This window comes from Geotrypetes seraphini, chromosome 2 (genome assembly GCF_902459505.1).
Source record: "Geotrypetes seraphini chromosome 2, aGeoSer1.1, whole genome shotgun sequence".
Lineage (NCBI taxonomy): Eukaryota > Metazoa > Chordata > Amphibia > Gymnophiona > Dermophiidae > Geotrypetes > Geotrypetes seraphini.
The window spans coordinates 448,555,621-448,571,521 of NC_047085.1; the positions used below are offsets into that span (position 1 = coordinate 448,555,621).

The 15,901-nt window shown below is 46.5% G+C and overlaps 1 protein-coding gene across 6 annotated transcripts in view; it reads right to left on the reverse strand.

Annotated features, from left to right (window-relative positions):
- The window catches only part of EPC1 (enhancer of polycomb homolog 1), a 387,306-nt gene that overhangs the window by 71,530 nt on the left and 299,875 nt on the right, over positions 1-15,901 (reverse strand). For all 6 annotated transcript variants that reach the window (XR_004538164.1, XR_004538165.1, XM_033931500.1 and 3 more), the window contains 3 exons: positions 3,382-3,500; positions 1,231-1,372; positions 750-1,122 (listed from right to left, as the gene is read on the reverse strand). Coding sequence is in view for 4 of the 6 variants with exons in the window: in XM_033931500.1 (XP_033787391.1) it covers positions 750-1,122; positions 1,231-1,372; positions 3,382-3,500 (634 nt within the window). In the remaining 2 variants the exon portion in view is untranslated. The remainder of the gene's footprint in view (positions 1-749; positions 1,123-1,230; positions 1,373-3,381; positions 3,501-15,901) is intronic.

The following is a 15,901-nucleotide window of genomic DNA, read 5'->3' on the forward strand; positions in this document are numbered from 1 at the left end:
GGTAGCTGCAGCTGGGACTCAAGACGCCATCTTAGAAGCCAAATCCCTTCTCTCCCAGGCAGGCTTCACTGCCTTTATTGGCATAGCAATGGGGCCAGAGGAAGATAAGAGCCCCAATGCCGACTCTGTGAGGTAATGTGCAAGTTCACCTCTGTGCCATGGTGGTTTCAAACACGATACTGTGCGGAGTAATGTAAAGATTATTTGCCAAACGTATCAGAGCAGAGGCAAAGAGCCACCGGCTTAGCCCAGCATCATCATGTGACCCCCCCCCCCAATTTGTGAATTTTTATGTATTCAAAACACCTTCCATGACTCATGACATGTTCCTCATAAGCCACTTTCAACATTTCATAAGTTTCTTATCCAATTTTAAACAGAACTTCATGCTGTAGCGATGCACATTGAGGTTACACATGATGAAAAATAGTTGATCACGAAAACCACACTTTCACAAAAACTACTGTAGCTTGGAGACGAAAACAGATATCGGCCAACAGAAAAAATGAGGTTATTCATGAGGTTTCAAGCTACTCAACGCCACCTAGCACGTCTCAAAAGAACTTCCTGTTGGTGCGCAATTCAAATTGTCCTGGAACTTTTTGAACAGACATCGTATACAGGATGGACAATTTTCAGAAATCCAATTTCTTCAGGTAAAATTCATTTTACCTGGGGAAATAATTTTTGAATGATTTATGAAAAAAACCAAACAAAAAAAAAAAATTCACATACATGCCACTACTTACCTTGGTACTAAATCCAGTGAGTTTGGTGCCGAGACCTTGGGTACCTGACAGTTTGCTGCTGCAGTCAGTTTTAAGGCAGATGATGGAACAGCACTTAAAGTCCTTGGTATATGTCGTGCATTGAGTGTATTAATAGAGTTTACAGTGCCAACTGATGAGGGTACAGTTAATCGAATGTTGCTCCCAAACAGAACCTGAGTTGTTGCAGAATTGGCAGAAGTTACTTGGTGGCTCAGTGCACTGTGGGAACTTGCAGTCTGTGTAACATTGGAAGGCTGTAGCAAAGTTGAACCAGTTGATGACAACAATGATTGACTTGTATGTACAAGTGCTGTAGACGCAAGACTACCAAGATGTAAGCCCTTGTATGCTCCTAGAATTAAAACAAATATTTTGTAATTAATAAGGTTCAACATTTTCACTGTTGGCATAACACTAATTTTTTTATTATTTTAAAATCTAGACTTGTATAGATGCCTACCTGAGGCCTGGATGACACCATTCACTCCAGTTCCAAGCACCACATCATCCTTCATCTTGTATGCCATCAGTTGTTCTGATGTCATCAAAGCTGAAGCAGCAAATTGAGCACTAACAGAATCTAAAGTCTTGGAAACAATTCTCTGTATGGAAAGAGCAAACAAGAGGAGGATTCTTTAAGATTTTGAAGAAACTGTAAGACACTTTTTTACACATCGATAGATGTCCATGCTTTTATTTTTGTTTGATAAAAATACCACTCACATTTTTCACTATAAAGGTAATTTTTTTAGGCAGCCTGGTGGCTCACTGGGCGTGCCATACACTGTCATATGAAAGATCCCTGCTTTTATCTTTAAGTCAGGACTTCCATTCAGGGTGGCAGGGGATGCTGTGAAAGTATCATTCATAACCCATAGATGGTGGGGGGTACGGAATTATAGTCATTTGTTTAATAGTGACACCTAGTGGATAGATTTAGGGTCCATGACTGCAAGATTTCAGCAGAATCTCTGTGCATGGTCCCTGGTTGAGGATCATCATTGCAATAACCCAACTATAGGGTAAAATAGAAAACAGGGAAACAATTCATGGTAGCTACAAATCCCATTTCTACTACCAAATGAGATAAAAATACAAAGAACAGGAACTTTCCATGTAAAAAAACAAAAAAAGACAAAAGAAAAGCAAACAGATTGTTTTCATAAACATAATGAATGAAGCCTAAATTTGAATTATAAAGCTCACAATGAACTTCAAAAAATGTAATGTATTTTATGTCATTAAATTAAGTAAATTTTTTGATTGATTTATTGACTATATATATACACCATGAAGATTAACTGGTGCTAAGTGACAGTCAATTAAATTAAGCAATAACATTCATGCACAAATAAGGACAGGCACACTCTGTGGCCGATCCCAGCAGGCCCGAACAATTCACAACAGGAAAAAATTCAAATGAGGGCGATCAGAGGAATGCCCCCCCTCCGACCGCATGGGTTGCTAGTATGCGATCCTGATGCATGCGCAGACTATCTGCTTTCCCTGCAGATGGTCTGCACATGTGTTTTGTGTGTCTTTCTTTTTTAATGGGGGGTTTTTGGGGGCCCCGACTCTCCTGCTCTCCCAGGGAAGGGCTATCCCCGGCGGCAGCATCTTCCCTTTCGCCGACACTGGCTTGTTGCTTTTCTGCTGCTCAGTGCTCTCTTGGAGCTGGGAGATTTGTATTCTGCTGTTTAAGTCCAAGGCCTAAAGTTTTCCCATCAGCCTGTCATGCCCTGCTATCTACCCCGAGGTCTGGATCTCTGCCGCCTTCCCTGCAGTGCGAGAATGGGTTTAAAGTGGGGCTGCACCCGCGGGCTCGCACTGCAGGGAAGGCGGCAGAGATCCAGAGCTCGGAGCAGAGAGGACATGATCGGGGCAGAAAGCAAGGCTGGAAGATCGGGGCAGAGAGCATAGCTGGAAGATTGGGGCAGAGTGCAGGGTGGCAATGGAGCAGGAGAATCGGTAGAGACGTGTGCGACTGGTCCCGAGCAGTCGCTTCTTCTCTTGATCGGCCAGCCCAGTCGGTGTCCCAGATTTGTTTGGTGAATCGTGTCCCTGCCTACTTTGCATGCTGTTTCCCCTCATTTGCATGCACGGATCAGAAGCGGATCGCAGGAGAGGTTAGTGAATTGGGTCGGAGGAAAATCTTTCTTTGTGATTCTATGGGAGTTTGGAGTCCAAGTAATTACAAAGGAACCCCCCGTGCTGAAGACCAACAGTCTTTGCCCTTCTATACTGATAAATTGAGTAGAATCTTACATTTGGAAGGGGCAATCCAGATCTGATTTAAATATTTTATTATTAATATGACAGCTAAATGACTGCACTGCTGATAGATTTCTGATCAATCTTACACCAGAAAAAAATATTCAATATTTAGATTTATACAGTATATGTTTACAAGATGCAATCAGAAATATTACTATCTGCACTCACCTGCACCATTCTTTTAAAATCATTCACAAATGTCATAATGTTGGTTCAAAAGAAAGTAATTTTCTTGAATTTTATTAATTAGAAGGCACAAATTTCTAAAGTGAACAATTACAAATGAGCAATGGTGGAGAATGACAGGAGGAAAAAGGAAAAGAAAAATATAACCAACCTGTAAAGTGTTCGCAGAGGAATTACTATTTGCTTGCTGCTGCTGAATTTGTGCAAGCTGCTGTTTCTGCATTAAAGCCAATTGCTGCTGATGCTGCTGGTATTGTTCAACTGTAAATACTGAACATAAGCATAAAGGAGAAAAATGAGACTTCATCAAAATCTGGAGACCCTCAAAATCTGGAGACCCTATATACAGCTTACCACACATACCACCATGTTTTAATAGTTTGTACTCAATCCCTGCCAGCACTCTACTTGGATTTCAAGAAATCTCACTTAAAATCTAGTACCATTTTTAAATATCACTGCAGTAAAATATTCTTTATTATAAATTGGAAGGTACTATTCAATACTAGTGCTGCCCGATTCAAGGAAAAATTTTTGATTTGATTTTCCTGCCCAATTGGGTATTTATTTCAAACTTCCTGACTGGTCTATTTTGTACACACAACAGAGGAGTCGTGAGGATGAGATGTCAAGTAATCAGCCGAGGGTATGGTGTTCAAAAGTCACTTTATTGGAAAATGTGCCACAAAAGCTCATAGACTTGATACTGGCAGTGTTTCGGCATATGTGTCTTTATCAAAAGTCTAGGAGACCATATGAAAACATAAAAGAATGTAACACAATTAAAAACTGGTCATGAAAAAAAAACATAATAAAAACATAATTATCAAACAACATAGCTAAAAGCGTAATTGCAAGAAACAGCAAAGTTAAAAATAAGCAACATGATTCATAACAAGGCAAGATTAATGCAAAATCAAAAAAAACAGCAAGATTAAATAACAGGGTTAAAAAAAACAATACTAATAATAAACAATAAAGAGGGTAATTAACCAAATTTAAAACAAAATAATATTTGGGAAGCAATAAGCAAACCTCAAACAAACACAGAAATGAAACTGATAATCTGTTAAATGTGCATGTTAGGCAATGATATACTGGATAATGATGAAGAACCACAGAGTATATCAGGGTTTCTCAACCTGCAGTATGCGTACCATAGGGGGTAAACGGGCTGGCTGCTGCCTGGGATCTCTCTCTGCCTGTCTCCCCAACAAAGCCACTGCCACTGCTGTTTCCTCCCTGCCCCACCCCCAAAGCCGACCCTGCCACACACCATTCCTACCCCTGCCGTAGCAGCAACAGGAATGGGACGGGCTAGGCCCTTGCAGCGACTGCACGCAGCCAGCCCACGTCCCTGTTGTTGCTGCTGTGGCAGGGGGTGGGAATAGTGAATGTTGGGTGGCATAAGAACATAAGAATAGCCTTACTGGGTCAGACCAATGGTCCATCAAGCCCAGTAGCCCGTTCTCACGGTGGCCAATCCAGGTCATTAATACCTGATTAAAACCCAAGGAGTAGCAATATTCCATGCTACCAATCCAGGGCAAGCAGTGGCTTCCCCCATGTCTTTCTCAATAACAGACTATGGACTTTTCCTCCAGTAACTTTGTCCAAACCTTTCTTAAAACCAGCTACACTATCCGCTCTTACCACTTCCAGAGTTTAACTATTCTCTGAGTGAAAAAAAATTTCCTCCTATTGGTTTTAAAAGTATTTCCCTGTAACTTCATCGAATGTCTCCTAGTTTTTGTAATTTTTGACGGAATGAAAAATCGATCCACTTGTACCCGTTCTACTCCACTCAGGATTTTGTAGACTTAAGTCATATCTCCCCTGTGTCGGGTAGCAGGGCCAGCTTTGGGGTGGAGCGGAGAGGCATGGAGAAATTTGCAACGATGGCTTCAGTGGGGGGGGGGGGGGAGAAGGCAGTGAGAGAGGAAGAAAGTTGGATTCATGGAGGGATAGAAAGAGATGTTGGTTGGGGAATGGAATGAGGTCTGGAGGAGAGGAAGCATACAGGAGGTAGAAAGAAAGAAATATTGGATGCAGTCAAAAGGAAATGCAACCAGAGACTCATGAAATCACCAGACAACAAAGGTAGGAGAAATGATTTTATTTTCAATTTAGTAATCAAAAATATGTCAGTTTTGAGAATTTATATCTGCTGTCTATATTTTGCTCTATATTTGTCTATTTTTTCTATAGTTGTTACTGATTGCATATTTTAAAGTAATCTACCTTGACCTCTTTGAAACCCCCCCAATATAAATGATAATTAACATTTTCTCTGCGTACAGTGTGCTTTGTGTTTTTTTAATTTTGTGGTTAATGTTATGCAATTAACAAGATTATATTTTGTGTATATGAAAAATGGATGGAATAAATTGCATTACAATTAGCACTATTATTATGAGGGTGGAGTCAGGGATGGAGTTTGGGCGGGTCTGGGGCAGAGCTTCGGTGGGGGTACTCGGTTGGTATTTATTAGGCTTAGGGTGTACTTGGCTTGAAAAGGTTGAGAAACACCAACTTAGATCATCTGAGTAGCCTTTGCGCTTCAAGGCTACACGATCAAGAGCCATGCCGTAGGACCAAAGCATTCCAGATTCTCCAGGGCAATCAAGCCCTTCATGAGCAATCTTTGGAGACTCAGAAGTTTGAGGCCTCGATCCTTCTAAAGATGGACAAGATCTGCATACAATGGCTGTCTCAGCCAGTCTGGCACAACAAAACTACCAGCCCTGGGTGCGATATTCTCCTTAGGACCCTGCCTATCATGGGCTAAGGAGGAAACACATTTAGAAGCTTTGCCGTTGGCTACGACTGTACCGAGGAATCCAAGCCTGGCTTGTATCTTTGACTGAAGAATCGAGCCCCCTTCTTGTTGGTTACCAATGCCAACAAATTGAACATCGGGTGACCCCCAATGGCTCACAATACAGTTGAATGCCTAGCAAGACAGCTCCCATTTTCCAGGATGTGTCGCTGAGAGCATTTTGAGGTGGGTCTTTGCCCACTAAAACAACATTTGAGCTTCCAGATATAGAGAGGTACTTTTGGTGCCCCTTTATCGATCAACATAGGCCACAGTCATTGTATTGTCTGAGAAAACCCGCACCACTTAGTGTGCTTCCAAATGTTTTCAGCACCAGATAGATGGTTCTCAGGCCCAACTGGTTGATCAATCACTTTCTCTAAGAAGGGAACCAATGTCCCTGAACCAGATGCCCTTCGCAGTGCACTCTCCATGCATAAAGGCTGGCATCCATGGTAAGAATCACCCATGTGGAGATGCGGAGAGGGACTCCTCTGGCTAGGGACCGTGGCCATAGCTACCAGGTCAGACTGATGTCTCTGCTGTCCAAGGCAGCGCCATATGTAATGCATCCCACTGCAGACACCATTGAGATAGGAGCACTTCCTGGAGAGGATGCAGATACGCCCTTGCCCAAGGAACCACATTTCTGAACCAAGTCAGGGAGCCAACCCGGAAGTAACTGAAATGGTAATTATAAAAGTCTAATCTGATCTAATCTAATGCTTAGTTTTCTATACTGAGTCTTCAATCCAGGAAAGCTCAACTCGGTTTACAGTAATTGGGTTAGGATAATAAAAATATAAAACAGTAAATAGGTTAAACTAATCATAATATAACAGAAGTAGAAGTAGAAGAGGAGTTAATTACCAAAATGTTTGGTAAACAGAATGGTTTTCAAAGACTTATGATAGGAAGGAAGGGAGCTGGAGCTATGTAAAAAAAGTGGAAGATCATTCCAAAGTTGAGTGAACTTAAAGGACAAAGATTGACCGAAAGCCTTGGTTCTTTTAATAACTTTACTAGATGGGCAGGATAGCTTAAGTTGTTGGTTGCCCTTGCAAAAGAGAATCTATAAAGACTCCAAGAGAGAGAAATTAAAGGAGTGAAAATACCAAAAAGAATTTTAAAAATGACACAGGAGCATTTAAACTGGACTCTAAAATACACAGGAAGCCAATGAAGGTTATAGAGTAACGGTGTCACATGATCAAACTTACATTTCCTGAAAATCAATCTAGCAGCAGTGTTCTGGACCAATTGAAGTCTAAAAAGACAGCTTTTTGTGATACCAAGATAAAGAGCATTACAGTAGTAGAGGTGAGATAAAATAATCAACTGAACCAGAATGTTGCTGATGAAAAAGATGTCTGACTTTCCTTAGCATACGTAGATTGAAAAAACATTTCTTAATCACAGAGCTAATCTGATTCCTAAAAGAAAGCGAGGAATCAAAAACGACTCCCAAGATCTCGACAGAAAATTTGATTTGTAAAGGGGGTTCCAGAGACCAGTGCTACAGAGCTAGGAAGATAGTCCAATTTCGGGCCAAGCCATAATAATTTCGTCTTAGATGCATTCAATTTCGTTTGAAAAGACTGGGCCCACATTTGAAGTTTAGAGACGCAAAGATTAACTTTGGACACTAAATCAATAGTGTCCGGCTCTATCTCTATCAAAATTAAGGTGCATAATGTGATTCGACAGCTGAAACCGGGAAAATCCCCGGGGTTAGATGGGTTCATGGGGTTATTTTATAAAAAGCTGTCTACCTTGGTGGCACCATCGTTAGTGCGCTTATATAATGATATGAGAGATGGAGCTCAATTGCCTTTCTTTATGCGGTTGGCGGGGATCACGATTTTACCAAAGCCTGGGAAGGATGCCACTCAGTGTGGGAACTACAGGCCGATCTCCCTGTTAGGTATTGATACCAAAATTTTTGCACGGGTGTTGGCTGATCGTTTGTCGGTTTATATGCCGACACTTATCCACCCCGATCAGGTGGGATTCATAGGGGGGACGGCAGGTGGCAGATGGGATCCGTAAACTTTTGAATTTGGTATGGCAGGCCCTACGAAGTGGTGGCTCTTGGGTAGCTGTGGCGGTGATTGCCGAGAAAGCGTTTGATCGCGTGGATTGGCGATTCATGGAGGCAGTCCTCCGACATGTAGGCCTGGGGGCCCGCTATGTGTCCTGGATTCTCTCTTTGTATAACGGACCCATGGCGTGTGAAAATCAATGGAGTTTATTCCTCCCCCTTTGAATTACGGCGGGGGACGAGGCAAGGATGCCCATTATCGCCCTTGCTATTTGTATTAGTGATCGAGCCTCTCGCGCAAAAGATCCGACAGACAGCTCGGGTGAGGGGTGTAATGGTTCAGTGGGACGAGCATAAATTGTCTTTATTTGCGGATGATATTTTGGCAATTGTGGAGGGTTCGGAAGAGTCCCTTAGATCTCTTCAGGACCTTATGATAGCGTATGGGGCTTTATCAGGCTTTAAGGCCAATATGACTAAAACGGAGATACTTAATATATCGGTCCCGGAATCAGATATACCCTGTATTAAACGAGCGGTGCCCTTTCGGTGGGTTAAGGGCCCTATACGATATCTGAGTATCCAGTTGGGGGTGGATTGGACGTCCTTATTTCAACTTAACTATATTCCCCTGGTGGTATCCCTGGCTAGAGATATGGATCGGTGGGATAACTTATATGTAACTGCTCCAATGACTTGGAATTCTCTTCCTTTATGTATAAGACTCGAACAAGATTTGCTTTTTAAAGAAGCCTTTAACTGAAAATATAAAGTACATTCAGGAGGTAATACTTTACGATTTCTGCTATCTCCAAAAGCACAGTTACTTACCGTAACAGGTGTTATCCAGGGACAGCAGGCAGATATTCTTAACGTATGGGTGACGTCACCGACGGAGCCCCGGTACGGACCTTTTTAACTAGAAAGTTCTAGTTGGCCGCACCGCGCATGCGCGGGTGCCTTCCCGCCCGACGGAGGAGTGCGTGGTCTCCAGTTAAGATAAGCCAGCTAAGAAGCCAACCCGGGGAGGTGGGTGGGTCGTAAGAATATCTGCCTGCTGTCCCTGGATAACACCTGTTACGGTAAGTAACTGTGCTTTATCCCAGGACAAGCAGGCAGCATATTCTTAACGTATGGGTGACCTCCAAGCTAACAGAGAGGGAGGGGGGATGGTTGGCCATTAGGAAAATAAATTTTGTAACACAGATTGGCCGAAGTGTCCATCCCGTCTGGAGAAGGTATCCAGACAGTAGTGAGTAGTGAACGTGTGAACTGAAGACCAAGTGGCCGCCTTGCAGATTTCCTCAATAGGTGTGGAACGGAGGAAAGCCACAGAAGCAGCCATAGCTCTGACCTTGTGGGCCGTGACAGCTCCTTCCAGTGACAGGCCGGCCCGAGCATAACAGAACGCAATACAGGCAGCAAGCCAATTGGACAGCGTTCGTTTAGAGACAGGACGACCCAGACGGTTGGGATCGAAGGTCAGAAAAAGTTGAGGAGAGGATCGGTGAGCCCTGGTACGGTCAAGGTAGTATGCAAGGGCACGTTTACAATCCAGCGTGTGTAACGCCTGTTCCCCAGGATGAGAATGGGGTTTTGGAAAGAAGACAGGCAAAACAATAGATTGGTTGAGGTGAAAAGCTGAAACCACCTTGGGAAGGAATTTAGGATGGGTACGCAGAACCACCTTGTCATGGTGAAAAACAGTGAACGGTGGATCGGCGACCAGCGCATGCAGCTCACTGACCCTCCTGGCAGAGGTGATGGCAATGAGGAAAAGCACCTTCCATGTGAGAAGTTTGAGCGAAGTAGTAGCAAGAGGCTCAAAAGGAGGTTTCATGAGGGCTGACAAAACCACATTTAGGTCCCAGACGACAGGAGGAGGCTGTAGAGGTGGTTTGATGTTGAAGAGGCCTCTCATGAAGCGGGAAACCAGAGGGTGAGCCGTGAGAGGTTTTCCGAGGATAGGCTCATGGAACGCAGTGATGGCACTGAGGTGGACTCTGATTGAGGTAGACTTGAGACCAGCCTCGGACAGAGAGAGCAGATAGTCCAGAATGGTCTCTACCGCCAATGAGGTGGGATTGTGATGATGCAGGAGGCACCAAGAGGAAAACCGGGTCCACTTCTGATGGTAACATTGGAGCGTGGAGGGTTTCCTGGAGGCATCCAGAATGCGACGGACAGGCTGAGACAGGGTATCTGGAGAGGTCAGCCCGAGAGAAACCAAGCAGTCAGGTGGAGGGAAGACAGATTGGGGTGTAGTAGAGACTGATGCTGCTGTGTAAGCAGAGTAGGAAACACAGGAAGAGGAATGGGCTCCCTGGAGCTGAGCTGGAGCAGGAGGGAGAACCAGTGCTGTCGGGGCCACCGGGGGGCGATGAGAATCATGGTGGCCCTGTCCTTGCGGAGCTTGAACAAGGTCCGCGACATCAGAGGGAGTGGAGGAAAGGCATAGAGGAACCGATCCGTCCAGTCGAGTAGGAATGCATCTGGGGTCAGACGATGCGGAGAGAAGAGTCTGGAGCAGAACTGGGGCAGCTGATGGTTGTGAGGAGCTGCAAATAGGTCCACTTGTGGGGTGCCCCAGCGAGCAAAAATGGAGTGGAGAGTAGGAGGGTCCAGGGTCCACTCGTGAGGTTGCAGGATGCGGCTGAGCTGGTCGGCCAGGGAGTTCTGTTCGCCCTGGATATAGACAGCCCTGAGGGACAGATTGTGGGCTATGGCCCAGGTCCAGATCCGGAGGGCCTCCTGACAAAGGGGACGAGATCCGGTGCCGCCTTGCTTGTTGATGTAGTACATGGCGACTTGGTTGTCCGTGCACAGGAGAAGAACCTGAGGGTAGAGGAGATGCTGGAAAGCCTTGAGAGCATAAAACATGGCTCTGAGCTCCAGGAAGTTGATGTGATGTTGACGCTCCTGAGGGGTCCAAAGTCCCTGGGTGCGGAGATCGCCCAAGTGGGCCCCCCAGGCATAGGGGGAAGCATCCGTGGTTATGACCATGGAATGAGGAGGCGGATGGAAGAGAAGTCCCCTGGAGAGATTTGAGGAGTTCAACCACCATTGAAGAGATTGCTGAAGAGACGATGTCACAGAGATGGGATGAGAAAGAAGATTCGTGGTCTGTGACCATTGGTTGGCAAGGGTCCATTGAGGTATCCTGAGGTGGAGTCGTGCCAGAGGAGTCACATGGACTGTTGAGGCCATGTGGCCTAGAAGGACCATCATCTGGCGAGCAGGGATGGATGGATGAAGGAGCACCTGCCGGCAAAGGTGAAGTAGCGTCCAGTGCCGGTCGGCAGGAAGGAACGCCCTCATCTGATTGGTATCGAGAACTGCTCCGATGAACTGCAGGCGCTGCGTAGGAAGCAGATGTGACTTGGGATAATTGATCTCGAACCCCAAGAGATGGAGGAAAGAGATGGTTTGATGAGTGGCTTGCAGCACAAGCGGAGATGTAGGTGCTTTCACCAACCAATCGTCCAAGTATGGGAACACTTGTAGGTTGTGGGACCTGAGAAAAGCCGCTACCACAATCAGGCACTTGGTGAACACCCTGGGTGATGATGCGAGACCAAAGGGCAGCACCTTGTACTGATAGTGGTGATTTTGTATCTGGAATCGGAGGTAGCGACGCGAAGCCTGATGGATTGGGATGTGAGTGTAGGCCTCCTTGAGGTCCAGGGAACATAGCCAGTCGTGTTGAGATAGAAGAGGATAAAGCGTGGCCAGGGAGAGCATTCTGAACTTTTCTTTGACCAAACACTTGTTGAGGTTCCTGAGGTCCAGGATGGGCCGAAGATCTCCCGTTTTCTTGGGTACCAGGAAGTATCGGGAGTAAAATCCCTGACCCCTTTGGTCTGGAGGAACTTCTTCGATGGCATTGAGGAGGAGGAGGGATTGGACCTCCCTGAGGAGGAGAGGAGTTTGGGAGGAGTGAGAAGCAGACTCTACGGGAGGATGATCTATGGGAAGAGTCTGGAACCTTAGTGAGTATCCGTGGCGGATGATGTTGAGAACCCACAGGTCTGATGTGATGGCCTCCCAGCGTTGGAGAAAGATGGTGAGGCGGCCTCCGATAGGTTGAGGAAGAGGCATCGAAGGGTGGAGACTGGCTATGCCCTGGAGAAAGGAGTCAAAAGGGCTGAGGAGGTTTAGTCTGAGGGAGAGGCTTGGTCGCCTGGTGAGACTGAGAGTGAGCCTGAGTGTGCTGTTGTTGGCGAGGACGGCGAGATTGCTGCTGAGGAGGATTTAGCGGCCTGGCAGAGAATCGACGTTGATAAGAGGACTGAGGCCTGTATGGTCGTGCCGGTGGAGTTTTCTTTTTGGGTTTAATGAGGGTGTCCCATCTGGTCTCATGGGCCGAAAGTTTTTGTGTTGTGGTATCAAGAGACTCCCCAAAAAGTTCGTCACCCAGACAGGGCGCGTTGGCGAGACGGTCCTGGTGGTTTACATCAAGGTCAGACACCCTCAGCCAGGCTAGGCGTCGCATGGCCACAGCCAGTGCTGAGGCTCGTGAAGTAAGCTCGAAGGAGTCGTAAATCGAGCGCACCATGAACTTTCTGAGCTGAAGGAGGTTGGAAATCTGCTGTTGGAAGAGTGGGACCTTACGCTCAGGTATATATTTTTCTAGAGCAGAAAGTTGTTGGACCAGGTGTTTCATATAAAATGAGAAATGAAAGGTGTAATTGTTGGCTCTGTTAGCCAGCATGGCATTCTGGTACAGGCGCTTTCCAAATTTGTCCATTGTCTTTCCCTCTCTGCCAGGAGGGGTGGAGGCATAAACGCTGGAGCCTTGAGATTTTTTGAGAGTGGACTCTACAAGGAGGCTCTCATGGGGCAATTGGGGTTTGTCAAATCCCGGAATAGGGATGACCCGGTATAAGCTGTCCAGTTTTTTAGGGGCACCTGGAACAGTCAATGGGGTCTCCAAATTTTTATAAAATGTTTCCCGGAGGATATCATGTACAGGAAGTTTAAGAAACTCCTTGGGAGGTTGGTCGAAGTCCAAAGCTTCTAAAAAGGCCTGGGACTTCTTAGAGTCGGACTCAAGGGGGATGGAGAGAGCCGCTGACATCTCCCGAAGGAACTTCGTGAAGGAGGATTGCTCAGGCTTAGAAGTGGTTTCAGCCATGGAGGGTTCCTCATCTGTAGAAGAGGCATCCTCCTCGGTACCGAGTGGGGATTGTTCCCATAGGTCTGGGTCCCTGATAGCCGGTTCAGTATGGCGGGTTTTAGAAAGGGACTTGCCAGAGCGCATGGATACGGTGCCAGGGGATGAAGACCGGCGTCGATCTCTGTCCCTGGAGGAATGGTGCCGATCCCGATCCCGAGACGACCGGCGTCGATCTGGGGCCTGGGAAGGGTCCTCTGCCGAGCAAGTCTGAAGTGCAGGCTGAGCAGATAAGACCGGCATGGATGTGTTCAACGGTACCGAGGGGGTGGATACCGGTGGAGCGGTGCGAAGCTCGGGCTGGACCGGTACCGGAAGGAGCGGTGCCAGTAAGGTTGGAAGGAGCTGTTGGAGTTGCTTCTGTAGCTGCTCCTGAAGCTTGTCCTGGAGGATGGCCGAGATTCGGTCCTCCAATGGGGGCACCGGTACCGTTTTAGATTTCTTCGGTACCATAGGTGCTGCTCGACGCTCCGGCGATGAGGAGGCCGATGACGAGGCACTCACCGTGATCGGAGCGGAGCGTTTACGGGAGCGGCGGGACGCCGGAAGAACCGGGGTCACCGCTGTAGCTGGAGGTCGCTCAAGGGAAGTGGAAGGCTTCTTAGCCGGCTTACCTGGCGCTATCGGCCCCGAAGGAGGATCAGGCGGTGTCGATGTGGTCGGTGCCGATTTAGGCGGTGCCGTCGACGTCGGGGCCTGATCCATGGTAGAACCGGTACCGAAAAGAATATTTTGTTGTATTTGCCGGTTCTTAAGAGTGCGTTTCTTGAGAGTAGCACAGCGGGTGCAGGTGTCAGCCCGATGCTCTGGACCCAAACACTGAAGGCACCAGTTGTGTGGGTCAGTTAAAGAGATCGGGCGTGCACACCGCTGGCACTTCTTGAAGCCCGGTTGAGGGGGCATGAAGGGAAACACGGCCTCCGCGAAATCAAACCCGGAGGCTTGGATGATTACAACAGGCCCCGCCGGGGCCGGCTGCAAAAATAAGGAAAAAGACACGAAAAGAAATTTTTTTTTTTTTTTTTTTTTTTAGAAGAATGAAGTCGAAAGACAAAAATAGAACCAAAATTGGATCAAAAATCGCGAGCGGGAAGGCAAATTGAGAGTTTTCAACGGCCGTTGAAAAGCACATGCGTCTTCTTCGCTCCGCGGAAACGAAGAAACTGGAGACCACGCACTCCTCCGTCGGGCGGGAAGGCACCCGCGCATGCGCGGTGCGGCCAACTAGAACTTTCTAGTTAAAAAGGTCCGTACCGGGGCTCCGTCGGTGACGTCACCCATACGTTAAGAATATGCTGCCTGCTTGTCCTGGGATAAACAAGATTTCTAATAGCTCTCTTATTCGACCTCACATCTGCCAGCAATCCTCTTCATCCCACCTTCCTTATGTACTTCCCTTTTATGTACTTTTTCTTTAAAAAATTGTATTTCCTCCCCTCTTTCCTATTGTTTCCCGTGGTTTTAAAAAGCAATTACCAATGTAGGTCTGGTTAATGTATTATGTATATGTGATTTTTCTAAATCATATTTTTATCTTTTGTACAACGCTTTGTAATTTGGAAAAGCGTTCAATCAAATAATATGAATAAACTTGAAACTTGATGTGTCTTGGTTGGGGCGCATGGAGGTCATTCGGATGTTGGTATTACCTAAGTTTTTATATTTTTTCAAGTTTTGCTTATAGAAATTCCTCAAAAGTATTTTCTCCGTTGGCAGCGTAGCCTCTTACGGTTCGTGTGGGGAGGCAGACGTCCCCGGGTGGCTCAATGGGCCATGTTTAAGTTTAAGGCGGAAGGAGGTCTGGGGATCCCACATCTGGAGCATTACTACTGAGCGGCTCAGCTACGAGCGCGTGTGGAGGTGGCATGCGCCCTCTTTGAAGTATGGGTACAGGTTGAGCAGGGAGTGCTGGGTACTTTGTGGGGGGCTAGGACCCTTGGGTCGCTTCTGTGGGGAGACTTGGGAGCGCGGGAGCTGGGGACAATCTTTAATCCATTCACTAACTGGACACTGTGGGTCTGGAAGGGAGAAGCTCGCAAACTACTAGGTAAAAGTAAGGGGGTACACCTTCTTCCGTTGTGCCATGACCCTGATTTTGAGCCGGGAGAGATGGGGGGATCTTTGTGCGGTAGGCACGGAAAGGGTTGCAGTACTTTGGCCAATTTCTGGAGGGGAGACTATCCGTGCTTTTCCTGAGCTCCAGGCCCTTTATAAGTTAGATTCTAGGGACCTTCTCCCGTATCTCCAAGTGAAAAGTTATTTGCAAAGGGCTAAACAGGCTGATGCCACGGTTTATATCTGTTCTGACTTTGAACAGTTGTTGGGATCACCAGTGCGCAGAGGGTGCATTTCACTGTTGTATAAATGGGTGCATCAGGACAGGGCCCGGAAACCTTCGTATTTCGTGGCTTGGGAACGGGACTTGGGGCAGGTGTTTGATGAGGCCTTATGGGAAAATATCTCGCTTAGGATACACCATCTCGCCGTGGCTCCTGTGCTAATCTAATCTAATCTAATCCTTAGGTTTGTATACCGCATCATCTCCACGTTCGTAGAGCTCGACGCGGTTTACAGTAGGAGAAATAGGAAGGAACTACAACAGAGGGTTAGAGGTAGAAGTGTGAAGAAAATTTAGAGGA